This window comes from Olea europaea, chromosome 9, assembly GCF_002742605.1.
Source record: "Olea europaea var. sylvestris chromosome 9, O_europaea_v1, whole genome shotgun sequence".
Classification (NCBI taxonomy): Eukaryota; Viridiplantae; Streptophyta; class Magnoliopsida; order Lamiales; family Oleaceae; genus Olea; species Olea europaea.
In genome coordinates this window covers 1,804,972-1,818,506 of record NC_036245.1, presented here as the reverse complement: position 1 = coordinate 1,818,506, position 13,535 = coordinate 1,804,972, and the positions used below count along the sequence as shown (strand labels likewise).

Below are 13,535 nucleotides of genomic sequence, written 5' to 3'. Positions count from 1 at the left end.
TCCAGTATCAATGAGTGAGCATGCCCATTGTGTTCGAACAATATGGTAACAAAACGCAGTACTTTTGCCAGTTTTCCAATTAGATCAGGTAGCTAATGAATTATCCAAATGCTGTTTTGAACTTATTTAATGGTCTTGCTTTTGGTGCTTGGAAATACATATTTGATATTATGTCATTCGTTATCATTCGTATTTGTTCTTGAGAAATTTTTGTCTTATGACCAAACTAGTCCTTTCATAGAGAAAGGGGTAGTGGGTGTTGGCTTCTATAAATCTTACCTTGAATACTTGATGGCTGGTTTATGTTCCTGTGATGCTCCATCACGCCCCAGTTGCATGTATGTTCTGCTTTTTAAATGAGAAATATAATAACATATATAAAATTAAAAGCGAAAACTCCACCACAAGTTCCAACACTAGACCTTGCATTTCTTTAAATTAAATGCAAAAAATCTACCACAAGTTCCAAAGCTAGACCTTGCAATTCGTTTGTGTAAGCTGTCAACGTCTTTATTTCTTGAATTCTTGAAAACACGTATTATTATATTTATATACATGTCAAGCATTTGAAATGGAGCCTTTGACTTCCAATTTAAATTTGTAAAGTATTGTTATGTATCTAAATTAGCCTGGTGAAATAAAAATACTACAGTGGACACCTGCAGCCTTCTCTAACTTTCAAAGGAAATCTAGAAGTTCGATGATAGGGTTAAGATAAATTGATATTGAGACGTGCGTGGGTCAATTACATTAGTTGGTTAATTATACTTTTACTAAAATAAATTTCTAGATCTGCCCGTAACTTTGATTAGATGGCTGACAACCACCACTACCTTCAAAGTAATTCATTTTGATTCAATTTTCTGAAAAGGTAAAATAACTTCAAGTGTTATTCATAATTTTTTTTTATCAATATGGTCTTGTTATGGTTTTATCTATGCAGCTAATTCTTGAGTGGATGATAAAGTTGCACTTAATTCGATTAAAATTTGGATTTGTTGTTCATTTAGGAATTTGTTTAGATATTTTTTTCCAAGAAGCTTTAGCCTGCATATATTCTGTTCTTCAAATGCTCAATTATCATCATGTCCTCTTGCCATAACACATTTTTGTTTTAGATGTGCATCAACTTGTTTGCCACATTCATATGAGAAGAATGTCCTGCGACTTGGTATGCATAATTTTCCTTCTTTTTCGTTTGAATAGATTTGTACTTGGTCATGAATCAGAAGTTTGGGCTTATTGACTAACAAAAATAAAATTTAATTTAGGACTTATTGACTATGTGGAGATCAGTTTTGCAGCATCGATGTTGTATATGTACTCCATCATTTTCTCAAAATTGAAAATATAATAATCTCGTGCAATTTGCAGGATGGAGTACATATACAACATCGATGATCGATGTGATGCAAAGGTTACAATACTTTCGAATGTGTCAAATGTAGAGAAAGTATATGAAGCATTAGATAATGTCCATAAGGAGATGTTTTTGAAGTCGTGCTTCGGTAAGCTGTATGACATCAGGAACATGAAAATATTTGCTCAACTAATTCACAACCTATTATTACGATGGATTGTATCTGTCAATGAGGATGAATTGTGGTTTTGTTTAGACTTGGAAAAAGCTGCCCGTTTCTCCCTATACGAGTTTATGCTTATCACAGGATTAAGCCCTGCTAATGAAAAGGAGTATGAGAACCAAATAAATGAAGATGGTAGATTGAAAAATAAATACTTTCCAACATCTAGCAAGGTTACGCCTAAAGAATTAGATGAGGCATTTGAAAAAGAGATAGAAGACATGGATGACAAATAAAAATTAGGTTTAGTGCTTATATATGAAACGGTGTTGAGGTCCAAAGAAAAAAAATACGTCTATAGATCTTCACACCTTAGATATAGTTGATGATTTAGATCTATTCAATGAATATTCATGGAGAACTAAAAGCTTCAAATTTACAATACATGCATTTCTGAGAGTGTCGAAAAATCCAAAGGCCAAATATTCTTTATGGGGATTTCCACTAGCGATACAGGTAAATCGTCAAAACTTGTGATTTAGACATTATTTTTATTTGATTTTAAATATTTGTGAACAACTTATACATCTTCTTTTAGGTGTGGGCGTTCAAGTCAATTCCTCGAATAGCAAACATGTATTATGCTAGGTTACCTGTCAACGGGTTGCCGAGAATGTGTCGTTGGAAATCAACACTTACTCCTAATTCTCATGATATTGCTGAAGTCTTGGATAATCCACAAGTGAGTATATATTCTATATTGTAATTACTTTTGCATGTTACCTCAAATGTTGTTAAAAGGACTTTGTTTGTCAATTATTCAACTACAGGTCCGTTGTTCATTGAAAGCTTCTCCTGATGAGATTGAACAACAATATACGAATTTTTTCATTCGAGGAACTAGAAAAGAAGATCCAATCTTGGATGTTATCTCTACGAGGATGGAGGATACCCAGATGTTGATGATGCAGTACTAGACGATGATCTAGATCCACCACAAAGCCAAAGGGAGAAAGTCTCTCCTAATATACGTGAAGATGATGTTTGTATATTTTTAATGTTAAATTATAATCTTCTGTAGATGAATTGGTGCTAATTATATGCGTGGAGAGGTTATCCGATAAATATGAAGAGATAAATAGGAAGGTCGATACTATAATGAATTGGATGAGACCGAGTCAACATCTCAACAGAGAACATTCATTTGAAGTTGATGGAGTATTTGAGATCGAGGGAAATAACCATGAGGAAGTTGAGAGTGAGATGGATGGAGGGGACATTATGGAAGAGAATGGGGCATGGGACGCTGTAGGAGAGTTTGAGGCACGGAGCGCTGTGATGGAGACACTGGTAGGGGGCATTGAGAGCGAGGCTGAGATGAGGGAGATTGGGAAGGAAGCAGTTGCAGGAGGTATTGAGATGGAGGTTGAGGCAGTGGGCGCTGTGATAGAGACCGTATTAGGGAATATTGAGAGGGAGATGGATGTAGTTGACAATGATGTGAGGATTAATGAGAGGACAAGGATGTACACTAAGGTTTTCACTCGTAAAAAGAGAAATTCAGATAGAACTTATCAACAAACTGATATCCTAATGCGAGATAAAAGACTTAAAAAAGTTTCGAAGTTAGTTTCCTCTCTATAGACGACTGGAGCTAAGTGGAGAAGACATGTTGACAGCACGAGTGTTGATCTTTTTCGAGACGTCGACCCGGTTAAGAAGAAACATTTATCTAAATGGCACTCCAATTTAGGTGATAGGTAAGCATTTTTACCAATTCTTTTTTTTTTTTTTTTTTACTTTTCACATGCATTCTTTTAGAATTTTGTATTTTTCTTCAGTGTCTCATATGAGTTGGGTCATATCAACTTAGAAGACGCGAAAAAATGGTTTAACGATGTGTTGAAACCAGGGGGATGTTTTCTAGACGAAGTAAGTATGTTAACTCATTACTTGTATTATTCGATTATCTTGTATATAACTATATATTCAACTCTCAGCATGTTGACATGGCATTGCATTTGTTGCGAGCTCGGGCAACCAAATATTCCAAGTCATTTGGTGGTTCGCGAGCTGTTTTGGATGTGCAATTTAATAACCTCTTAACCTTTACTATGCTTGATTTACGTGAGCGAAGAGATCATTTCAGAATTCCAGTAGAGCTAATGGAGTATATCACCGGGACAAGGCTATCATTTGGAAGGAAATGTTAGGAACATATAGGGCTGGACAAAACTCTCGAACCGAACCGAACCCGACGGTTCTTCTCAAATTAAATACCTGAACAAGTATTTAAATCAAGAACCGAATTTCCTTAATTTTTGAATTTATTTATTTTAAATAAGCAAAATTATTTTATTTCTTCTAAATAAATTTGTTAACTAGTTAATTTAGTTCAAATCACAAAATCTGATTTTTCTATTTCTAATTTTCGGTTCAAAATCAACTTAATCAAATTGATTTCAATTTTATCCAAATTTGTTACTCTATTGTAGTGTCGTTTTTACTGGAGAAAATCGAATTAAAACTCTACAATATCTCTCTTAATTATTTTGAACTCCCTATCTTTCTCTTCTTGTGATTTTAATAGTCAAATTTATGAAAAATTTAGCAAAGAGAGATATAAAAGACACATAAGATTGGACTACGTTATTTTGTGAGAGCTAATATTGAATATATCATTAATTAAATTAATTTAACTTTGTATATATTAAAAAATTTAATTATAATACGGAACCGAACAGGACCGAACCGAACCCGAACGGTTTTATAATTAAATTTGGACCCGACGGTTCCACTTACTAAATACCCGAAAATTTCAGGTCGGTTCGATTCTCGTTAGAACCAAACTGAACCGGACCATATCCAGCTCTAGGAATATACACATGTATATTTTCTGTTATGTACTCACAGACATTGGCTCGCAATTGAGGTAGACTTCAACAAAGCAACAATTTGTGTGTATGATCCTGATAAGGGTTGCATTACGAACGATCAACTCAAAGATGACTTGAAGGCTGCTAGTATCATTGTCCCTCTACTTTTGAAGGAATTCAACATTGATTTGGAGACAGGTACTCTGGCCATAGAAAGGAGTACAAAAACAACTAAACAAGCCATTTTGTAAGTTTTTTTCTTTTTTAATTACAATTTAATATTTACTTGTTCATATTAATTTAGTTATATCGTTACCATGATTTATTGTCTTTCAGGGGCGATTGTGGTATGTACGTAGTAAAATATATAGAATTCTTGAGCATCAACGGTCCAATAGAACAAGTTAATGACTTCTATATGAACAGATGGAGGGAAAAGATGGCTGCCGATATTTTTGTCCTTGATTATGAACCTTAGGACATTTTGGTGTATTTGTATGTTTATGAGTTTTGAATGTAAATATAATTTTATAGTTTATGTTGAACGTGGGGTTTTTTTATGTTATGAATAGAAGTTTATTTTTCAGGTTGATATAATTTATATTATGAGGGAGATAATGTCGTTTTTTTTTTAAATGTTGATGTTATGAATAGAAGTTTCTTTTTCAGGTTGATATAGTTTACATTATGAGAGAGATAATGTCGATTTTTTTTTAAATGTTGGTTGTTTAATGTTGTCATTCTTCTAACTGACTATAGTCGTTTAAAAGATTTCAGCCTTCTTGAAAAGAACGACTGTAGTCATTTAAAAAGATTTGTAGTCATCTTCAATCTTCTTCACTCTAAATTCAAAGTTGTACTTCATTGCAAGCATGTGAACTTTCATCATAAGATCTATTTTTGTGTTGAAAATTTGGCAATCTTCTAAATCTTCATCTTCGGGAATCACTTGTGATGTAAGAATTGAAGCTACCAGGTGTTCATTTGTAAAACGATTTTCTTCTCTATTCTTTTGAAGTATCTTAGATCCATCTGTAGAGAAAACAACAACGTTACCGTTTTTAGTGATAATATCAATGTTATCGTCTCGGGCTATCTCTAACTCATCCCAATCAATAATCTCAGTCCGATCCACTTCATTGTCATCATTTGCTTGCATTTCACAAAGAAGATTATCACCTTCATTTTGTATTTCACAATAAACTTCATTGTTTTCCACTTCATGAAATGAATCGTCATCTTCTTCTTGTCTATGCTTGACTGAACATTTGCTTACAAGGGTTACACAAATGGGACGGTGATCTTTTTTGTTGAGAGATAGCAAACATTGCACATGCTTGTTTGAAGTAATTTTAATTGGAACTGTAAACTGACCATTTCCAGGGAGGAGAAATCTCATCTCAACTTCATGTAAAGATGAATCAACTTTGCAAAGATTTAGCACTTCACAATACAGATCATGATATGAAGTATTTGAAGATATTGGAACTCCTTCCACCACTTCATCACTCCCACTTCGTTTCCATGTACAATTTCCTTGATTGTCATTAACAAAATCACCAAAATAAAATGTAGAAATCCATATTGTTGAGTCCATATCTGTAATTAGAATAGCAAAAATTTAGAATGTTAGCATTTACTCATTCACAGTAATATAAAAGTTATTAAAGTCGTTTTCATGGTCATCTTAAACGACTGTAGTCATTTTCAGTCATTTAAAATGACTATGTGGTCGTTTAAAACGACTACAATCGTTTAATACGTCAACAATGAATTTGTAGCTAAAAAGTATACGAGATTTTGCTTTCAAAACCACTTGAGATCGAAAAATACATTCAAAGAATTAAATAAACACAATTGACAATGAATATATGTAAAAATAGTTTAAAAAAAATATCTTACCAGCATAAAATGCATAAATGTAAGGGTTTCTTCTTTGATGTGCTTCTTTATACTTCAATTAAAATTAGATTGAAAGAATAAAGAAGAAGTAGAAGATTATAGAAGAAGAAGAGGAGGAGAAATATGAAATTCCATAGAATAACAAATGAAACTAACTATTATAATTCTTATTTGAAAAATGGGTATTATAGTCATTATATACTAAGGGCATTTGGGATATTTCAATAATATGACAGGGATAATTTGGACATTTTAACCTAAGAAAGGCCTCAAAAGCATTTTTATCATAAGTTAGCCCTCAAAAAGTTTTACATCCCTTGACTAGGCCTTTTGTAAAAATACCCCTACAAACTAGGTGATGGCTACATACACCAATCAATCTTTTGACCCATTGTCCATGTCCATACTTCAATGGTCGTGCAAATGCCCTACATGTATAGACAACCTCGATGGGTGGGCTAATGGATTTTTTTTAAAAATTATTTACCACGATCACTTGAACATGATATACACTTGAGTCGGTACATGGCCACGTATACGTAATCTACCCATAAGTCGGTACATTGGGACACAAATTTACTTCAAAATTATTATTATATCACATGAAATGTGTATTTAAAATTAATTATTGACTTTGAATTAAATTTTTATCAAGTTTTTAAGTTACATCGATCAGAGGTTTAATTGTATGTTTGGGAAGTGAGTATGACTTAATCATTTTCAATCAAATGTACCTTTTCATTTTTGTTTACATATTTTTTGTAGGAAATATGGTTGCTGAACACTTCTTATTTACACATTTCATAAGACTTACAATTTATAATTACTTAAATTTTAACTTCATCATGTCTTAAACATGTATAAGTTAGATATTTCGATCTTACTACACAAGTGAAATGAGTACATAAACAATGAGTCCCATTTTTTCAAGAATGTATTTTTTCAAATCTCATTTTTATATAGATATTTTAAAAATTTTTCTTTACTTTTTAACCACCCATTTTAAAAAAAATCACCATACCATAATGTAATTTACCTTAGAAATTGGGATCAAATAGGGGCTAAATGTTACCCAAAAGAAGAGAAAGAACACAATTACATGGCAAATATGTGACTATTCTATAGCCCTGTTTGACCTTATTCTCATTATTTTATTCTCTTTTATTTTCAACCACACAATATTCGTAAAATAATATTATATTCAAATAAAAAAATTTCATTCTTTTTCAATCATATACTTCTAAAAAATACACTATTTCAACCATTAAAATTTGGAAAGAATGAGGACTAAACAGGGGCTATGACTCTCTCCATCAAGATAGAAAATAAAAAGTGATTTAAAGAAATTAACTCGCTGCCCTACTCATTTTTAATGAAAGAGTAAATTTCGTAGAAGATGTAACTATCCAAATTCGACCGACTCATCTAGTTTTGTAAAGTCTAGGACTTGTCTCTTTGATCACGAAATTGTTTTACGGACAATATAAACTATAAAGTGAAAAGTAGCCCTCGGGGCATAGTCAGTGATACAAAGGACATGAGTGATATTATCTCACATCTTGCTGACAGTCACAGTGTGAAGGTTTGATTCCTAAGATATGAAATTAGACTCCTTGTAGGTACAGTGTACATGCAACTCTTATTTCCCGACCTGCTGGAACACATCATGCGATTTATCTTTTTCACAAAGCTCTAAACAGGGGACGGTGGAGGTCCTCAATATTGGTTTTTATTTATTTTTTTGTATAAAGTGAAAAGTATGTTACTAGAGAGGGAAAAAATGAATAAAGGAAAAGCTAGCCATTCATGATGCAAGCCTTTGAAAGATAAATATCATAAACATTGGCCGACTACTATTTGATATTTCTCTGTACGTAAACCTGCTGGAACACATCATGCGATTTATCTTTTTCACAAAGCTCTAAACAGGGGACGGTGGAGGTCCTCAATATTGGTTTTTATTTATTTTTTTGTATAAAGTGAAAAGTATGTTACTAGAGAGGGAAAAAATGAATAAAGGAAAAGCTAGCCATTCATGATGCAAGCCTTTGAAAGATAAATATCATAAACATTGGCCGACTACTATTTGATATTTCTCTGTACGTACATTCGATTTCTTTATTAGCTCAAAACCTAAATTATTTATAAATTGAATGATTCAACACTGATTTCGGGACCGCCGATAGTCTCCGGCGATGGAACCACCAGTCCTTTTGGAAGACTTCGGTCAGAAGGTGGATCTGACGCGTAGGATCCGAGAGGTGCTATTGAATTATCCAGAGGGCACCACCGTGCTGAAGGAGTTGATACAGAACGCCGATGATGCCGGCGCCACCAGAGTCTGCCTCTGCCTTGATCGGAGGACTCACGGGACCCACTCCCTACTATCTGACAAGCTCGCCCAGTGGCAGGGTCCGGCGCTGTTGGCGTACAATGATGCTGTTTTCACTGAGGAAGATTTTGCTAGTATTTCGAGGATTGGTGGTAGTGTTAAACACGCCCAGACTTGGAAGACTGGTCGGTTTGGGTAATTCCCTAACTTTCATTTACTCGAAGTTTTGTAAATGTCAAGTGTGAAAGTACTTTTATAATTTCAGATAAATTATTCATATTTGCACAGCATAACTATTCTTCTGTCGTGTGCATGTGTTACTGTTGATCATATCTAGTTGGCTTGGAGAAAAGTTTTAGGATTCATTTGGGATGTGGTTTAAAATGTGCTAACATCCATCTGGAAGTAATGTATGTACAAGACATAGCGGTGTTCTACTCATGCCTCTTTGTATTGCACCATGAACATTTCCTTTTGAATCTTTGATGGTGGTTATAGCCGACGATTTTACTTGGAAAAGCGTGTAGTTTTATGTGCTTGTGTGTATTTTATTAGCCACTCATTTTGTTTGTCTTGTATGCTGACTTTAGGGTTAGACTGTTGCGTTTTATGATGTAACACCCCAAATTTTCATAAACTTAGAGGGTTACCAAAAACTCACTTTTCTTTATTAAAACCAGAATGATGAAATAAAATTCTTTAGTAAGAAAAAAAATATATACCCGAAACATTCATAACTTAAATTAAATCATGGAAATTATATCTTTAAAAATAAATATAATCAGCTAGCTAATTAAATAATATGTCCTTGAACAAATTAAACTAACTAATAAATTTAAAGATAGGAAAATTTAATGTTTATTTATTTATTTATTTTTGATCCACTCAACAGTTCACATCACCATCTTGTCACAGATCCAACAGACTAGCACTAACCTGTAAAATTATTTTAAGAGTGAGTATTTAAAAACACTTAGTAAGATACGTACAGTTTTCATACATAATTATATAACAATCAATTTAAACACTTAATACCATTCTTCTCTTATGGAGTATATCGGTGATCAAGCGACACATCCATTTTAGGTCATCTCAAATTCTCGAAAGTTTCATATCTCTTTATAAAAAACTTGGATGTCCACTGGCAATTCAGGCATAATAACTGTATAAAGATATACGAAAACAAATTACTTGCACATAAGTGTCTTACCTCGTTATTGAAAATGTTGAAAAGAAGATAAAATCGTGTGCGTAAAAATTCTCCTATTATTTTTCAATACTTTTTCCTCTCCTTCTCTCCGCCATGGCTTTCTATATTTCCTGTGATGAAATAATGTGACTTTTTATAGCATTTATAATTGAAATTCTCCCTCGAGTTTGTATGCAACTAGAATTGGAAAATTATGTAATAGTAGGAATTTGGATAAGAATTGGCTTCAAATAATATAATTGCTATTATATCATATTAATGGTTTTCCTAATTAAACTAATCAACCAATCCTAATCATCTAATTGAATTTATATCAAAATAGGAAACGTAAGTTAATTTGAAATTGGTTCCATTTGACTTAGTATACTAGTGTTAGAATTGAAGTAATGAAAAGTAATGACATTTTAATCAAATTAGGATTACAATTAACCATGATCAAAATTAGAATTACAAGTCTCTCTCTCTCCCCTAATCCAAATTAAAAAGTTATCTATACACATGGCCATCTACAACTTTAAAATCAATAACCAACTTTATTAAATACTAATAATTAATAATTTCTTTAAACTTAAATATCTGGGGTCTAACTTATCCGAATTAAAATTTCTCTAGTTGAAAATTTCTAATTAATTACAAGTTACAAAAAGTGTCTAATATTGATATATTAAAACTTGTTTTTATCAAAATCTAATTATTCGATCCAAAAAAATATGAGAATTTAAAATATATTTCACTTTATTCCCTCAACTTTTCAAAATTATGAAAAGGTGCCCTAAGAATTTTGGGATGTTACATATGATGTTTGGCGGTTCAGTAACGAAGAAACTATCTATACAATTCGGCATTATTGCCTATTTGTTCCAATGGTTGTAATGTTTCCGAGCTATCACTTTCCCTTTGAGGAGAATGTTATGTAGTGATTTTTACTCGAATTAAACCTTTTGAATTAAACATGCTAGAACATGGTTATGGCCTTTTTGGCTTACTGTTCGAGGCAGCAGCACTCGCCTGCCACTCCATGGGTTGTACATATCCACTAGCATCAACTCCAGCTTGTTTGCACGTGTTTGCAAATGTTGATATCATGTTCAATGGAATTAAATATTTATCGAGACTAGTCGAGCAGATATTTAAGTGATTGATTATATAACTACTAAATAGGATAATTACAAACTGTACAAATTAATCCCAAGATTAATGGTACTGTACTATATTTAGAATTGTAGAACTAGAAAGTTTGACTTTTGTTAACACTCCCTCTCAAGTTTGGGGTGAAAATATCTTTCATTCCAAGATTGTCTGGTATCCTATGAAGTGAAGCACTAGGTAGTCTCTTTGTAAGAATATTAGCAAGTTGCTCTCCGGTTAAAACATACGACATACATAACAATCCGCTTTCCAATTTTTCCTTTATGAAATGACGATCTATTTCTACATGCTTTGTGCGATCATGTTGTACTGGATTATGAGCTATGTTAATAGCCGATTTATTATCGCAGTAAAGTTTCATGGTTCTTTTCCAATTGATTCCCAAATCATCTAGGATAATCTTTAGCCATAGAAGTTCACAAACTCCCAACGCCATAGCACGAAATTCAACTTCTGCGCTTGATGTTGCTACCACTGCTTGCTTCTTACTTTTCCAAGCTACAAGATTTCCTCTAAAAAAAAGTGCAATGTCCTGAGATTGATCTTCTATCCACTACGGAACCTACCCAGTTAGCATCTGTATAAGTCTCAGGACTGAGTGACGCACCTTTGTTGTAGAGAATTTCCTTTCCAGGTGTTCCCTCTAGATATTTCAAAATCTTGTATACAGCCTCTAAATGTTGCTCTTTTGGTGAGTGCATGAATTGACTAACCACACTTACCGCAAATGCTATATCTGGATGGGTACGTGATAGATAGATTAGTCTTCCCACCAGCCTTTGAAATCTCCTCCAGTCTATTAGTACATCTCCTGATTCTTCTCCTAGCTTGTGTGACCTATCAATTGGTGTTTCTGAAGGTTTACACCCGAGCATCCCTGTTTCTTGAAGTAGATCCAGAATACATTTTTGTTGGGAGATAAATATACCTTCCTTGGAATATGCTACCTCGATTCCCAAAAAGTACTTCAGTTCTCCTAACTCTTTAATTTCGAATTCTGCTGCCAGCTTCTTCCCTAGTCTCCAATCTCACAAGGATCATCAAGAGTTATAATAATATCATCAACATACACAATTAAAATTGTAACTTTATTCTCTTTTAACCTTTTTATGAAAAGGGTGTGATCTCCTTGAGATTGCTTGCATTTTTTTCATTGCTTGTGTGAATCTCCCAAATCATGCTCGTGGAGATTGTTTCAACCCATGCAGAGCTTTCTTTAGTCGACAAACAGTTCTTCCTCCAAAAGATTCACTAAAACCTGGTGGTGCCTCCATATAGACCTCCTTTTCCAAATCTCCATGTAAGAAGGCATTTTTCACGTCGAACTGTAGTAGAGGCCAGTCGAAATGAGCTGCTATGGATAAGAGTATCCTGACTGTATTCATCTTTGCCACGGGAGTGAAAGTCTCCAAATAATCAACTCCATATGTTTGAGTGTATTCTTTAGCCACTAGTCATGCTTTATACGTTTCCAGAGATCCGTCCGCTTTATACTTTATTGTGTAAATCCATTTGTATCCTTCAAGTTTCTTTCCCTTTGGTAATTCGACTTGATCCCATGTTCGATTTCTTTTAAAGGCTGTCATTTCTTCTGCCATTGCCTTTTTCCATTCTTCATGCTATAGGGCTTCATCCACAGTCCGAGGTATTTTATCCAGTTGTAGCTTTGTGAGAAATGATCTGTAAGATGGCGAGAGATTCTCAAAGAAGATAAAGTTAGCAATAGGATGTTGTGTGCACTTTCGAGTTCCCTTTTGAATTGCAATAGGAACATGAAAATCAGTCAAATTTGTACATACCTCTTCATTACTTGCTAATCGTTCACAAGACTGGACTTGCTTTGGTTCTAGATCAGGTCGTCTCCTTGAGTAGACCTGCAATGGCACTTTGGGAGTTTGGCTTCCTAGTTTTTCATTAATGTCAGAATTTGAGGTGGGGAGAATGGATGATGCAGGTGCTAGTGGTTCTGCAATAGTGGTTGGTGGTAGGTCATGATTTTGTAACTGCTGACTGTGTATTTGTAGCTGCTGGTGTGATGATATTAGATTGGGCATGTCATCAGCAATATTGTCAAAGTTAAATAGGTTGTGCTTATCTTTTCTTAGATTCTTCCTCTGAAGAGAAGATGTCTCAAAATAGGATTGGTTTTCTGCAAATGTGATATCTCTGGTAACAAATAATCTTTTTGTGGGTGGATGGTAACACTTGTATTCTTTTTGTGTATTAGGATAACCAATAAAGATATACTTAAGTGCTCTAAGGTCAAGTTTTCTACGCTGGTGGTAGTGAATATGAACCATATGATATGCACCTAAAAATCTTTGGTGGTAATGTATGGATTAAATCAATATGAGGGAAAAAACCAGAGAGGACCTCAATGGGAGTTTTATTGTGGAGGACTCGAGATTTAACTCTATTGATTAGATAGGTGGCTGTGAACTGCTTTAGTTTCGAGTAAGTGATGGTTTTTTCTCTCCGCCACCCATTTTGTTGTGGTGTATTAGGACATGTGGATTCGTGTATGATTCCCTCAGTTTGTAGGG

The 13,535-nt window shown here is 33.8% G+C and overlaps 1 protein-coding gene across 1 annotated transcript in view; it reads left to right on the top strand.

The window, feature by feature from the left end:
* Positions 1–8,339: 8,339 nt before the first annotated feature.
* LOC111399379 (sacsin) overlaps positions 8,340–13,535 on the top strand; it is a 60,587-nt gene continuing 55,391 nt past the window's right edge. The window contains exon 1 of the mRNA XM_023026651.1: positions 8,340–8,828. Coding sequence (XP_022882419.1) covers positions 8,497–8,828 — 332 coding nt within the window. The 5' untranslated portion in view covers positions 8,340–8,496. The remainder of the gene's footprint in view (positions 8,829–13,535) is intronic.